We start from the raw sequence: 14399 nt of genomic DNA, 5'->3' as shown, positions 1-14399 counted from the left end.
GCACCCGCGTCACAGCTCGAGCCTTGGCGGCCCACGGACGAGGACGATTACGGGCCGACGGAGGCTCCGGCGCCGGCGGTGCAACTGGCTGCCGGGCGACTCGAGGAATCTCACCGTCGACAAGGTTCTCACGTGCGCTGGCCAGGGCCCAGGGCGCCACGGCGTCCATCCACTCAGCGGCGATCCCCTGGGCTCCGGCTCTGCAGCAGCAGCGCTCGCTCGCAGCGCTCGCAGCTGCAGGCACCACCTTCCTGGCTCACCGCGCGACGCTGGAACAAGAGCGCATCTCCGCGCCAGAAACCGCGTGGCTCGCGCTCGGCGCTAGGCATCGTCTGGCCGGCAGTGCCAGTGCTGTTTTGCGGCCGTGGCCCGAGCGCGAAGGGCCTCTCGCAACAGCGCCTCGCCCCCGAGGCTGACGCGGCATCTGGCGTTAAAAGTCACAGCCCTACCCCCGTGGAATCCTGCTGCCTGTTGCTCGACTGTCTGCTCCCTCAGCTCCACTTGGCCTGTCGCTGTGCTACCGCTCGTGTGTTGGCTGTCAGTCAGTTTGCGCCTTGGTTCACGACTTCCCCGTGCCGGCTACCGCTCTCCACTGCGCGGGGATATCCTCCCTCCGCCATGCGCGCTTCGTTCAAGCACGCTCTTGCCTGGCTGCCGGCCCTCGCCGCCGCCGCCGCCCTCCCGCCTCCCGCACACCGCGCCCACGCCCGGTCGCAGGATCTCGATGACGTGAAGCCCGTGGTGCTCGAGCTCGGTATGCTCCCTCTCCGCTGCCTCCACCATGTCGCTTGCTTATGATCGCCAGACGCTCAAAACGCGCAGGCAACGTTCAGCGTACCGTGCCAAGGCTGCCTTGGCGCCTCCGATGACGAATCTCTCGTATGCTGCGCGTTCTTAAAACACGCCGTCGCCCATGCTGACCCTGTGCCTCAGGTTTTCGACTTCCAAGTCTTCCCCTCCGACCAGCCGTGCGGAGAAGCAAACATCACCCTGAACGGCCATCCGCTGAACCAGGAGTGGAATGGCATCCGCGCTGAAGGCAACGGCACCATCTCCAGTTCCAACCGCGCCACTGCCGAACATGACCCCGACCACGACATCGCCTTGTCCTGGAAAACTGCCTGTCTGTTCGAGTCTCTTGCCGAATCCGACGCGAGCGAGTACGGAGACGATGTCGCTCAACTCTTGACCGTGAACATCCAGAAGGTCGACGACAGGGGCCTCCACTCCCCTGCCGGTTTCTCCGTCTCCTTCAAGCAGACTGCTCGCAAGGTCGAACTCCTCAGGCTTGCCACCAGCCCCGTCTCCCTCCCGGACACCCTCGAAGGCCAGGACTGGCGCGACCCGCCTGCTGATCTCCGTCTCGTTTCTGTCGATTTCGCGGACCTGCCTGAGGGTTTCTTCCGCCAAAGTGCTTCCATCGAGGACGAGATCGAGACGCTGCGCGAGCTTGAGGCCGAGGAGAAGCGGATACAGGAGCGTATCCGCCAACAGAAGGAAGTTATCCACCAGCACATGAGAGATCATGCACACTCGCTCAAGGACGAGCTGAAGACTTGTGACAATCTTTCCTGTGTCTTCAGTGCCTTCCTCCACAAGGCCCACGGTGCTGTACGCATCATCTACATTCATCTGAGCCCAGGTCCACACCACCCTCACGACGACGACATGGACCGCCCGCCTTTCCCTCCTTACCACGGCCATCCCGAACAAGCTTTCGCTGACATTGACACTGCTCACGGGCCGCCTCACCATCCTGGACCCCTCGCTATGAAGTTCGATCATCATGGACCGCCCCCTCATGGGTATGGACCGCCCCCTCCTCCCCCGCCGCCTCCGCCTGGGTACGATGGACCGGGAGGCTATGGACCGCCTCCTCCGCCCCCGCCGCCCTTCGGTGGTCCGCACGGACACGGTGGTCCGCCCCCTCCACCTCCGCCCCCGCCGCCTGGTTTCGAGGGTGCAGGTGGTCGCGGCCCGCCCCCTCCACCCCCTCCACCTCCGCACCACCATCACCATGGACCTCGCCCTGTCCATGGTGTTCTGATGGCTTTCGCCTCTTTGACTGGATTGGCCTGCGTTTTTGGCTTTATACGTCGCAACTGTTGCAGTCTGCGTCAGCGTACCGAACGTCGTGCCACTCGTGAAGAGCGTCGCACTGCCAGGCAATACCGTCGCCTTGCCCGCCGCCATGCTTGGAAGCAATGGTGGAACGGAAGCGAGGACGATTGGGACCGCAGGGCTGATTACGAGGAAAAGAGGGCTTTGATTCTGGACCAAGAAGACAGGCTCGAGGAGGCCATGCAGGAAGAGATTAAAAACCTGCGGACTGCCCATGAGCTTGCCCATGATATTGTTCAGGCTGAGCAGGGAAGAACTTCTCCGGCTTCCCCCGGAGCGTCGACTTGTCCCTGCGTCAATGCTCACGCCCACAACCACGTCCACACCCACCCGCCGATGCACGCATACCCAGGTCCCTCCATGCAGCCGCCCCCTCAGCCCCACCACATGGCTCACGGAATGTACACTCCGCCTCCGCCACATAACATGTCTCGCACGAGCAGTCTTCCTTCCTACAAGTCTGACCTGGGCAGCGTGGACACGGACGATGCTCCTCCGGCGTACGAGGAAGATGCCGACAGCAGCGACATTGTTGTCGATGGCTTCCGCGAGTACACCCCTTCTGTCACTACCGTCTTCACTCCTGAAAGCAGCATTCCGGACGTCTCTCCGCGCCCCAGCTTCGACACTATGAGGGAGCCTGTGGAGCCCATGGAGTCTGACATTGCCGAGTCTGCCGGTCTGGACCACGACCGGAAGAACTAAGCCCCTCTCACACCAACTCTGGATTGGTGCCGAGGATAGAGACACTCAGGGGTTGATTCATCTAACATGGGCCATTTCCTGAATTTTTCCCACCCCTCATTCTACTTCACGTTTCAAGACGGGGACGCACACTCGCATCATGGCGAAAGAGAAGAGATGACTAAGAGCCGGACATGACCCGCATCAGAAGCGGTTGTGCAGATCACGAACCCAATTGACGACTTGATTTCATGCACAAAATTTTTTACATTTCATTTTAACTCTCTTCACTCGCAAGCATGCGCATGTTCGGAATAGGTAAGTATGTTTATGTTTTGGAGACGGATTTACACGCTATGGGATTTTACGGAGTTTCATGAGTTCGGGTATGGCGTTATCTGGAATGGACGTTGGTAGGCCGCGTAAGCTTCGTTTCAGAGAGCAACAATTCCACAAAAAGCTCTTCAGCCACAGACAACGCGCAAATGCAGGCGCGACGATGGCACCGCTACAGCTTTACTCTTCAGCCATCTTCTTTCGTAATCTTGCAGTAGCGGCAAGTAGAAAATGGCACGCTAAGTAGGATACAAAGCGCATGACGCCTACACGTCTCGGCACGTGAGGTGGTCAATTAATATCATCAGAGAACATTCTATGTGCACCATGAACGTGTTTGGTTAGCTGTTATTGTGTTAGGAACAGCGGCTTTCCCCTTCCTTCACTACTAGCTACACAACAATGTCATCCCTTATTATTACCCTTGACATCCCATTACGCCAATACCCTGTAAAATGCAACGGCTTGTCGTCCTCCTACCCCCAATCGCGATCTCTTCTCCAAAACGGAAACAAGCTCAACAACGATCCCTTCCAGAAGAAGATGCAAGCAACTACTGCGCCCATCATCATTCCCAAAGGGCCGGGACCTTGGATCCTCCTCTCATGATGTGAACCGCCAACCCCCACCCCCTTGCCGTGAGGCATTGTCGGAAGCTAGCCAAGCAGGCATTTGCTAAGCCCCCAATCTCCATCCTTCCCGCCCCGTCGTCGTCCGCCCTTTGCGCGGGCGCGGGCGCGGTCGCCGCCGTCATCGTACGTGGCATGGCTTGTGGGCTGAGACGGGGGGAGGGAGAGGGGAGAGCGAGGCGCGCTTGACGTGGCCGCGACCGCGTCATGAGCATAGCGTAGACCTTCTAGAACCTCGCCGCTGGGTCCCCTACCATTCATTCTAAATCTAAAAGTAGTGCTAGTAGCGGCGGGGTTGAAACTTTTATTCCCGAGGTGCCGTTCCAAAACCGTTTGGGTATGGCCATGGCCCGCGCCTCGGAGCTCAGTGTTCATGCTTACCTCCGAGGGCCGGCCTAAAGGAAATAGTGTTGACAGTAGTTAGTCGCCATGTATGCCGATTATTGGCAAAGCTTGCAGAGGGTGGGGGCCGACGACGAGGCTAGCAACGAAAAGAGTAAGGGGCCTAGTCGAAAACGTTCAAGGTTTGCGGTCGATCCTCGTGGGTGGTTGGTAGCGGGTTTGACGACATGACACCGCTGCGAGTCGTCTACAGACGTTGCGGAACACGATGGGAGTGTCAGTTTCTGCATGGACGCGCAATTCACTTGTTGCCCTGCCTTGAGTTGAAGGTGAAACATGCTTCATCAGTCATTTTCTTGAAGATCTGCCGTCAATAGCGCGCGCTCTCGGTTTTAACTTCCCTCCCGTTCAGCATGCACAGCCTCCTCCAGCCCCCTCCTCTTTCTGAACCCTCCACCCGGTCCCAAAACGGCGAAGAGTATACGTAGTACGGCAGCGTAGAGAAGCCCCACGCGACCCGACTTCACATCCCCAACTGCCCTCATCCAATCAAGCCCCCAAATCCGTAGCGACTGGGGCGCCATAGTACCCATTCATCTCAAGCTTCAACAACAGCCTATCGATCGTGTTGTCTTCCTCGACCACCACGTCACGCCCATCACCACCAAGCAGCAGCCCAACGCCAGGACCAGCACCGCCAGCAGCCCTCCTCGATCCACGCTTACCGGTCAACCCGCGACAAACCGTCATGAAGACGTTAACCTTGCTCCTAAACAGCATGTACATTTCCCTCACCTCGTGCGCCTCTTCAGCGGGGACGGCCGTGAGCTGCTCGCCGTACCCTCGCCCTGCCGCAGCACCGCCACTGCCGTAAGCACTCGCACGTTTCGCAAACGCGAGGATCGTCTCGAAGATCTCTTCCAGCAGCCGCATGACCGCCTGCTGACGACGCCTCAGCAGCAGCGCGAACATGACGCGATCGAGGCACTCCTCGTGGGCCGCGCGCACGCTTTCCAACCCCTCCGTCACCAGTCGGCCGAAGGAAGAGTCGCCGTCCCCAGCATCGCCGTCGTCATCCTCGGCGCGCATCCGCCGCTCGAGCCCGTCCAGCCCCGCCTCAAACGCCTGCCACGTCTCGCCGATGCCTGAGTCGAAAAAATATGCCGACACGGCGCTGACGAAGTGATGGGCCTCGTTGCGGAAGCTCTTGCTCTCCCAGACGCCCGGAATGCCACCGTCGCGCGGGAGTTGGTGGTTGACGACGAACAGCATGCGCACGATGCGGAGCAGGAGGCGGAAGCAGCGGTCGTACTTGTCCAGTGCCGACGTGGTCATGACGAGGTTCAGCGGCGGTGGCGGCGAGTACTGCAGCCGCAAGAAGTCGAGCGCGCCCAGCGAGTTGGGGTCCATGCACTTCTCGATTTCGTCATTGGAGAGGATGCGGATCGAGAAGCTGAGGTTGCCAGGGAGGTCGGGCGTTTCGCGGAGACGTTTGTCCTGCTGCTTGTAGGAGGCGTGCTTCCTCGCGGAGCGGTATAGCCGTGACGAGTGGTAGCTTTCGCTCAGGATGCCCATGAGTGCGAGTCTCAACTCGGAGCTTGCTGGTGGCCAGGTTGATCGTGATCCTAACTTTAAGCCCATGGGAGCTCCTGTTCGTACAGTGCCGCGTCTTCGCTCTGCCGTCTCGAGTTCCGGGCTGAACAGTGCCGACGTCAGCCGGTGCATGAACATGCCATCACCCAGGAGCTGATATTGTCGTTGCAGGGAAAGATGTAGACGTAGGTTGTGCGATCGGAAGAACAGCCTAAGTGTTGTTGCGTTGACAAGACGAGCTTGTGCACGGAGCAATGGAGTCAGAGAAAGCGTTGGAGTCAACGCTATGGGTGGAGCGAACGTATAGATGCCTTCGTCCGGGTGGCTCCGTGGGGATATAGACGAAAGCACTAGCGAATGCAGTGTCGTTGCTGACCCGCTCTCCTCGTTGGCAGGGTCTTGGTCGAAAAGGTCAACCGTATCACAGATGTCGCGCTCGTAATTTGCTGGCTCCACGATTGGCCCGGTCTCCATGCCACCGTCCGAAGACCTCCTCGTGAACTGTTCATGGCTTGCTGAAGTATGCTTGTATTTTCTGATGGCCTCGGCCAAACTCCGCTCATATTCCTTGGCTTTGGCGGCGATGCTTTCCATATCTTCCCAACCGAATTTCCAATCGAGAGTCGGCGCTTTCAAGCCCACCTTGTGAGGAGCACACAAGGGATGGCTGGGGTGATGGATCTCAAGGAAACGCAAGCTCTTTCCTGTTTCGAATAGAGTACGGCCGTCCTCCTCCGGGATGAAAGATGGCATATTTTCCGGTTTGTAGAAATGCTCTGGTGGTGGACGAGGCTCGTTCTGATCCTCAGGGGTCTCTTCGACGCCAGCAAATGTGTGCATGACGTCTCGCTTGGTGAATCCGGTCTTGAAGCCGTGACGAAGGCCAGCCCATTCAGCAGCAAACTCAAGCCAAGGATTGCTGACGCTCTTGAGGATGTCCAGAAAGACAGACCTTAGCCACGTGTCCTCCTGTTCCATGTCGTGGACGTGCCTGTACAACATGGTGATCAAATCCTCGTTCGTGGATAGAGATTTCACCTCCTCGGTAACGGCTTTTACTCTCAATAGAATTTGATGAGGTCTGCGAAATAGCTGCTGGAGCTGCAAAAAGCTCGAGACAAGATTCCTTTGGCTGCCGAGGTGGTTTTCCATGGTAGACAGGATTGTCCCGATGGCAGTCGCCAGAGCCACCTTGGACGGAAACGTATTTTGAGCACCACGGGTTCGATCGGCGAACTCACGAAGATTCTTAAACGTAGAGCCACCGCGCATGAAGTCGCGGATCAGATTCTGGGCAGAGATCAGGGAGAAGCCGGACATCCTCTGGTCATGAATGGCCTGGGCGAAGGTATGCAGCATTTGCTCGTACCTAAACAGCACCGACGACCGGCCGAGGCCAAGATTGAAGAGCGAGCCCAGGAGGATATCCGATCTTACGATTCTGCCTGCTTCCTTGGAGGGGTCGGCCTCGTGCATCCTGAGCAGCGCGGCGTCGAAAGCTTCCGGGCCAGCCTCGGCGATGTAGGCATGAGTGGGCTCCTGAAAGCCAGGCTTCCCAAAGGCCTCCCAGGTGTGAAACTTCACATTGTCCTTGATCGGTCCCAGAGCGGCGGCATCGTTCCAGATACCGTCATCCGGAAGCTCGGGTTGGGGCGGGTGTTGGGCAGGAACGGCCGAGAGAGTGGACTCCTGAAGCGAGTCGAGGTCGTCGAGCGGGCCATACTGGAAGGTGTCGAGGTCGGGTAGGTGCAGATCGTGCTCGAGGCTCTTTTTGGGGGCGTAGGGGTTGTCGACTTTGATGTGGTTTACTTTGGCGCGTCAGTCAGTCGCAAAACGCGTCGGGCTGGGCGGACTCACTGTCGAGTTCCAGGTCCGGGAAGAGGGTGGCGTCGGCTTGCAGGTCCGGGAGAGCGAAGCGCGAGGGGCGCCAAAGGTCGCGGACGGCGAAGGCATCGGTATGCTCTTCGATATCTATGTCCATGGTGCCATGGGAGCGACGACGCTGCGCCGGGGGACGCGTCCGTTGTCGGGATGCGCGCGACGCTTGGGCCGCTCGCCGGGTGCTTCGGGCGCGGTCCACCCCGAGGGCCACCACCTTGGCTCTGCCTCTTTCCTGCTGGCTCTTGGGCATTGCATTGATCCATCGTAGACACGTAGGTATCATGCGATGGAGTCCCTCTTCACCGTGGTCATCGTGGGTCCAAGTCGGGGCCTCTGTCCCTGAGCGACGCACATCGGAAACAGTTACCGATATCGATTTACCAACCTCAACGATGTGGACGTCGTTCGTGCGGAGCCTCAGCCGAGCCGATCTGACTGGGCGAAAAAGGCTGCCGAGATGGCACCAGCATCTGTGGAGATCCCACTTTTTGGCCGACTGCCCCGCACTTGGGTGGATATGGAAGGTGGGATGCTGCTCCAAATCATCAAAAGCCTCCCGAGCTGTCGTCTGAACTCTTCCTCAACATTACATACATACATTGCATCATGGCGTCCCCTTTCGACATTGCCAACGCGCGCTCCAGGTTTCCGGCCCTGAAGCAGAAGCAGGTCTTCTTCGACAATGCCGGCGGCAGTCAGGTCCTGGCCGATGTCATCAAATCGTGAGTGAAAGAGCATTGCAACCTCTAGAACCGCCGAACTAACCTTCTCCAGCATCTCCGACTATCTCTCCACTAACAACGTCCAACTCGGTGCTTCCTATCCCGTCGGCGCTGCTTCGACCAAGCATTTCAGCGATGGCCTCGTGGCAGGAGCCCAGTATATCAATGCCGACAATGACGAAGTTGGTACGCTCGCTTTCTTCTATCCTCATGTGACTGAAGACTGATATTTGCTCAGTAATTGGTGCCTCAACTACTCAGCTCTTCCGGAATCTCTCTATCGCCCTGAATCTCTCCCCGGGCGACGAGCTCGTTGTCTCCAACCTGGATCATGAAGCGAATATCGCCTCCTGGGTCGCCATCGCCGCGCAGAAAAACCTCACCCTCAAATGGTGGACTGTCCCTCCCACCAGCAATCCCAAGCTCACCCCGGAGTCGCTCAAGCCGCTGCTCTCCCCCAAGACGAAGCTTGTGACCTGCACCCACGCCTCCAACATCCTCGGCACCATCCACGACATCCGCTCCCTTGCCGACACTGTTCACACCGTCCCAGGCGCCCTCTTCTGCGTTGACGGCGTGGCCTACGCTCCCGTAAGTTCACGGCAACCCCTATATAGGACCAACCATCTAACCACACCTCCCACCAGCACCGCCGCATCGACGTCAAAGCCCTCGGCGTCGATTTCTACAGCTTCTCCTGGTACAAGGTCTACGGCCCGCACATCAGCATGCTCTACGGCTCCCGCGCCGCCCAAAACTCCCTCACCCCGCTCTCCCACTACTTCAACCCGACCGCCACCCTGACCGACAAGCTCGGCCTGGCCGCGTCCAACTACGAGCTGACCCAAACCCTGCCCATCCTGCTCACCTACCTCGGCGGGCCCGACCCGACCACCGCCACCAAGGTCAACGCCGCCATCGCCGCGCACGAGCGCGACCTCCAGGCCATCCTGCTCGACTACCTCGCGTCCAAGGGCGGCGACGGCATCACCATCTACGGCGAGCGCGACCCGGACCCCGCCAAGCGCGTGCCCACCGTCAGCTTCGGCGTCAGGGGCAAGACGGCGCGCGAGGTCGTCGAGGCCGTCGAGGCCGTGTCGGACTACGGCTTTCGCTGGGGCCACTTCTACAGCAAGCGGCTGTGCGACGACGTGCTCAAGCTGGGCCCCGAGGGCGTGATCCGGGTGAGCATGGTGCACTACAACACCGAGGACGAGATCAAGGGGTTCGTCGAGACGTTTGATAAGGTCATCTTCGGCGGCGGTGGATCGAAGGCATGAGTGCAGAAGTGGGGGGTGGTTTGGAGAAAAGAGTGGCGAGTGGGGGAAATTGGTAGCAGATACAGTGTCATCTCCCGTTTTTAAGAGCCAGGAAGACGCTCCTTCAATTTGGATAATCAACACTATCATCCTGTCATCGACAACTTGAACCTTGCCCTCGTTCAGCCTCGTAAGAATAATCGCCGTCAAATCCCCCAGGAAGGAATGTTCAGTGCGGGTCGAAGTATTAGGATTTAGTTCTTGAGACTCCTATTCTCAAGGGAAGCAGAATGACCAAAACTTATAACAGGAATGAAGAATGAACAGGCAACGTCGTCAACGAAGAGCAGAGGACCAAGCCAAGGGAATCTCAAGAAGACAAAAGAAAAAAAAAAGAATGTCCCACCCCGATCACCGGAATGAAAAGAATACCTCCCAAGCCCAATTCATCACCCATAACCGGCCAAACACCAGCACGCACCCCATAATGCAGACACCCCCGCAACCGTCGTCCATGACACAATGAACCTCATCAAACCTCCCCCACGATCCTCACCTCCTCCGCCTGCGCCAACCTCTCGCACTCCGTCTGGATGGCGAGCACCCAGTGGTCCCTCTCGGCGCGGCTCCTGGCCTTGAACACCATCGTGTTCCCGGGCACGCCGAGCTGGCTCACGAGCTTGAAGCGACTCCTCCTGCCGCCTTCCTTCTCCACGACCTCCTTTTCGTCCCTCGGCTCGATGCCGCCACGCCTGAACAGGCTCTTCTTGCGGCCGTGCCACAGCGCGAAGCACGTCATGTAGTCCTCGTCGGTGCTGGTCCAGCCGTCCTCGAGGTAGATGCGCGGCAGCGCCGTGTGGCCCGGCCGGTTGTTGTCGAAGGTGCGGTTCTGGTACAGCAGGTCGCCTTCCGTCAGCATGCCCGAGTAGAGGTAGCAGTCGCGCAGGTCGAGCGTCGAGATGTGCTCGTGGTGGATGTGCGCCAGCTGCTTGCCCGTGCTCGTGCGCACCGAGTCCTGGAAGATGAGCAGCGTGCCGGCCGAGAGGATGACCGAGCAGCGGGTGAAGGTGCCGTGCCGGCGGGGCTTGCGGAACAGGATGCCGGATATCTGCACCGTGGGGGTTAGGAACGGAACGTACGTTGTTGATCGGCACAGGATGACGTGGCTTACGTGGATGGAACGGCAGGCGGAAATGCCACACATGTTGTAGAGTTCTGAGCTGGCATGCGCATGCAAAACCTCCCATTTCCGTGCAAACTGGCCCACAATTGCCTCCGTCTCCTCGTCAATATTGAGCAGGTCCAGGTTGTATTTTCTGATATTTTTGTAGAGTTGAATGTCGGTCGCGGTGCGATACTTCCAGTACTTGACAAGCTGGCGAAGACGGTTCATCCACTCCTTTTTCGTCATTTTGTCGAAAGCCTATGTTGTCAGAACTTGCAGCGTCCAAGGTGATTGTGACTACTTACTTGAAGACGGATAATGAGGCCGTTTGTCAAGACCAGCTCGAACGTCCTTTCATCATCGAATTCGTGGGTAGTACCGTCGTCTTCCATTGTGTCATCCACATCAAGGTCGAAATCGACATCAGAGCCCTCTTCCATATTTTCGTCAGCCGCAGCTGCACCGCGGTGTACTTTGCGGACCTTCTTGATGTTGCAGAGGTTGATATAACCATCGCATTTCAACAGCAGGTTCGTCTTCCTGTCAGCCTCATCCGCAGCATCTCGATCACGGTGACGAACATCTGCGGAGGAGAACTCGTTGCCATCCGCGAGCCATTCTATTTGTTCGTCTTTGATAGGGTAGGGATTCACCTATCAAGTTAGAGTCCATTGAAGAAGCAAAAATGCTGAGCACTTACAGCGTAGATCAAAGGCGCCGCTTGGGTGATCTCTCTCGACGAGGGAATCCGCGAATTGAAAGAACCTGGCAGCTTCGGTGGCGGTGGTGGAACGGCTTTAGCTGGTCGGGTGAACACCAAATAGTTGTCATGCGTCGAAAAATAAAGCCGTTTGAAAAACATGCGGCCAAGCCTCTGGTCAAGCCCCCTCTGGCTTGTCAGCCTGACCAAGAATCCTTCGACAGGAACAGGCTCTTCAAGGATATTGTTCTTTTTGGTCCTTGCCTTTGTAGGGTAATGTTCCTTGGGGCGTAGCTCTAGCTCGTGTGTTCGTGCCATGGCAATAGACCCGTACATTTTCTTTTCATTAGGGCCATGGATCCATTCCAGGCGGTCGTATCGCTTCCAAGCAAGTCCCATCCGTCCAGAGCTGGTCCACTTTTTGACAACTTCACTGTAATCAGGCGTCTGGATCAGCATGTCGATGGCACGGTTCATGATGTTTTTAGCGACAGCCTGCTCCTGTTGCACCGCCTTCACCATAGCTTCTGCATTCCCTTTGGCAGCTTCTTGTATCTCCTTAGACGACTCCAGTTCCTGAAACGGGTTCTCCAGGCGGAGGCTCACGTCAAGACCAGGCACATTGACTTGCAGCTCTGAAGCTCGGTTCCACCCTAAGATATTCCTCAGGAAGGTGTACCACTCCGCAGCGCTGGATCCCGAGTGTGGACGCATGATAAAAATTTTCGTCCCTTTCCTCCAGGGCGTCCATATGACGACAGTCTTGTCGAGTGATGAGTAGAGGTTGACCTTGGTGTACTTAGGGCCGAGTCGAACTTCGTGCTTTGCTTTTTTCTTGTTTTTCGATGCTTCCACTGCCGCGATCACCTGATCTGATGGTCAGTAAAAAATTGGAGAACGGGAACCAAATCATCCATAAGTGCGTCGCATAGGGGATAATGCACCAGGGCGAATTCCAAGGGAAACACCTACCCGTGATTTGTACATCTGAAGCACGAAAGGAAAATCTTCATCGGCCTCATGATTGTCGCGGCACACGACCATGTACTCCCGCCATTTCTCAGTGGTACGTGATTCAACCTTGTGGGCTTCATTCTCGTCAAACTCTTCACCTATCTCGGAGAAAGTGGTGTCCACGCGGACCAGCATCTTGTCCATTTTGACTATCTGGCCGTCACGAAGCTTGGATTTCCGGAGACGAGCACCCTTTCGGCGTACGTGGGTCTGAGCCATCCGTGCTTTTGCCTGAATCTCAGCACGCTTTGAGTCTTCGGGGATGTCAAATTTCACCAAGCCGCGCCCACTGTCCTCCTGAGTTTCACTCGTCTCTTCAAGCTGCGTTGGCACAGGTGCTATGAGAGCACTGTCAGCCTTGGGCAGCAATGAAGAGGTAGAGCCATCACCACGTGGAGAAGAAGGAACCTGCAGGCTGCTCTCGGCCACGGAGGTCGCCAAAGGTTCGTACGTGGAAGGCGGACGTTGCACTTCGTTGGCCGTGACAAAAGAGCCTGTATTGTCTCTTTGGTAAGCGGGTCTCCCCTGTTTCACTTTGCGGCTTTTTGCGGTACTGGTTCGTGACTGTGTTCTCCTGTGTCGCCTTGCTAGCTCTTCGTCCACTATCTCGCCATCCGCATGGCTGGCCCGCGGCACGGTAACGGAGGCGCCCACGCTTGCAGTCCCGTCTCCAGTAGCATGGTCCTCATCAATGTCATCGGGTTGTGGAAAGCTTGGGCGGAAAGGTTTCGAGTTGCGAGGGCCGTCAAGGCCAGAGGTGCGGCGGTCATGAGTGACGCGCAGGTCGGTCGAGAAGGTGGCAGCGCGTGAAGAGTAGTTGATGTGCAGATGATGCTTGTACCAGTCGCGGCGGTGCGACTTGAGCCAGCCCTCGGGAATTGGGCCTATGAAGCAGCGGCGAGAGGTGAGATATAGATGCTCGGGGGTAGCATGTTGCTAGTAAGCCGTCAGCATGTCGCGGTGCGCGAAAGTCGCAGAAGACGGACCAGGCGTTGCGCAGTGTAGGAGGTGGGGTCCAGCGCATCTGCGTCCATAACTTGTGGCGAGGAGGCAGTAAGACAGCGCCGTGGTGAGCGAGCTGAGCGGGAGTGGAGAGATGTGGTAGGCCTTGTCGCGGGCTGCGGAAGCAAGGAAGGGGGAAAGGCGCCCTGCGGGTCAGAGCAGGCAGGCGGGCGACATGGCGAGGCCGGGCATTAGAAATTAATCAAAGTGTTGAGTCGTTCGCAGCTGGCCAGCAGGTGCCGTGGTCGCAGATAGCAACCGCGGCCATGGGGGCGCCGGGCTGTGGCTAATGGGCCCAGAGCCCACAGAGCCAGCCGCACACGCCGCATTCCCTGCTGGACCCCTGTCGCACATCACGTCCAGAGCCGCCTGTGATCTGTGCGCCAGAATCGTCCCACTTTTCGCCCTCGTCCTTCCCGCTCTCCATGCCACTGTCTCTGCTGTCAACGCCGGCTTGTTGCCTACAGCCTAATTACGATCAGCCGCTCTGCTAGCTTGGCCTTTGGTGCTGAACGCGCCGAAACCCACGCAGCACGCCTTTGCGAGCCCCTTTGTGCCGCCATCAACAATCTTGCCATTTCCCATCAGATTGCTGCCCTACAAACGCCTTCCAAAGCATGGGCCAGGAATGATGTCAGAGCTGAGAGTGCGAGAGGCTGATCATGGCGACTACCTTGCTACAGCAGACGAATGCGCGATGGCACCTGTGCCGATTGCCGCATCGGGAAGTAAATCCTTGCTATTTTGCTGCATGACCATGGGAATTGGCGAACCAGAAGAAGAGGATCTTGCTCCACCAACTCGGCTCTGCTCTAGTTTGAAGATCGTCCTTGCTTCCGCGGAAAATTCGGCCTGCGTGAATTGATGGTTGAGATGGCGAGATCCGCGAACAAGTTCTTGATGTGTTTTTGTTTTCAACGACAAGGCCAAGCATATGTCAGACCTCAGCAG

At 57.7% G+C, this 14399-nt stretch overlaps 4 protein-coding genes across 4 annotated transcripts; 2 read left to right on the top strand and 2 right to left on the bottom strand.

Annotated features, from left to right (window-relative positions):
- Positions 1-618: 618 nt before the first annotated feature.
- Positions 619-2826, top strand: SLS55_000786 (uncharacterized protein; the record flags this gene model as incomplete). The annotated part of the gene is made up of 2 exons (XM_066772294.1): positions 619-754; positions 806-2826. 2 exons carry the CDS (start codon positions 619-621, stop codon positions 2824-2826), a joined length of 2157 nt encoding a protein of 718 aa, XP_066637573.1.
- Positions 2827-4661: 1835 nt separating this feature from the next.
- Positions 4662-7686, bottom strand: SLS55_000785 (uncharacterized protein; the record flags this gene model as incomplete). The annotated part of the gene is made up of 2 exons (XM_066772293.1): positions 4662-7513; positions 7563-7686. The coding sequence occupies 2 exons, from the start codon at positions 7684-7686 to the stop codon at positions 4662-4664; spliced, it is 2976 nt and encodes a 991-aa protein (XP_066637572.1).
- Positions 7687-8192: 506 nt separating this feature from the next.
- On the top strand, positions 8193-9588 carry SLS55_000784 (uncharacterized protein; the record flags this gene model as incomplete). Its single annotated transcript, XM_066772292.1, has 4 exons — positions 8193-8308; positions 8361-8494; positions 8547-8899; positions 8926-9588. The coding sequence occupies 4 exons, from the start codon at positions 8193-8195 to the stop codon at positions 9586-9588; spliced, it is 1266 nt and encodes a 421-aa protein (XP_066637571.1).
- Positions 9589-10099: 511 nt separating this feature from the next.
- Positions 10100-13480, bottom strand: SLS55_000783 (uncharacterized protein; the record flags this gene model as incomplete). The annotated part of the gene is made up of 7 exons (XM_066772291.1): positions 10100-10990; positions 11038-11385; positions 11640-12299; positions 12405-12784; positions 12911-12940; positions 13001-13382; positions 13433-13480. 7 exons carry the CDS (start codon positions 13478-13480, stop codon positions 10100-10102), a joined length of 2739 nt encoding a protein of 912 aa, XP_066637570.1.
- Between the last annotated feature and the right edge of the window lie 919 nt (positions 13481-14399).

The sequence above is a fragment of the Diplodia seriata genome (assembly GCF_021436955.1).
Source record: "Diplodia seriata strain FDS-637 chromosome Unknown scaffold_1, whole genome shotgun sequence".
Lineage (NCBI taxonomy): Eukaryota > Fungi > Ascomycota > Dothideomycetes > Botryosphaeriales > Botryosphaeriaceae > Diplodia > Diplodia seriata.
This window is presented reverse-complemented; position numbering and strand designations above follow the sequence as displayed.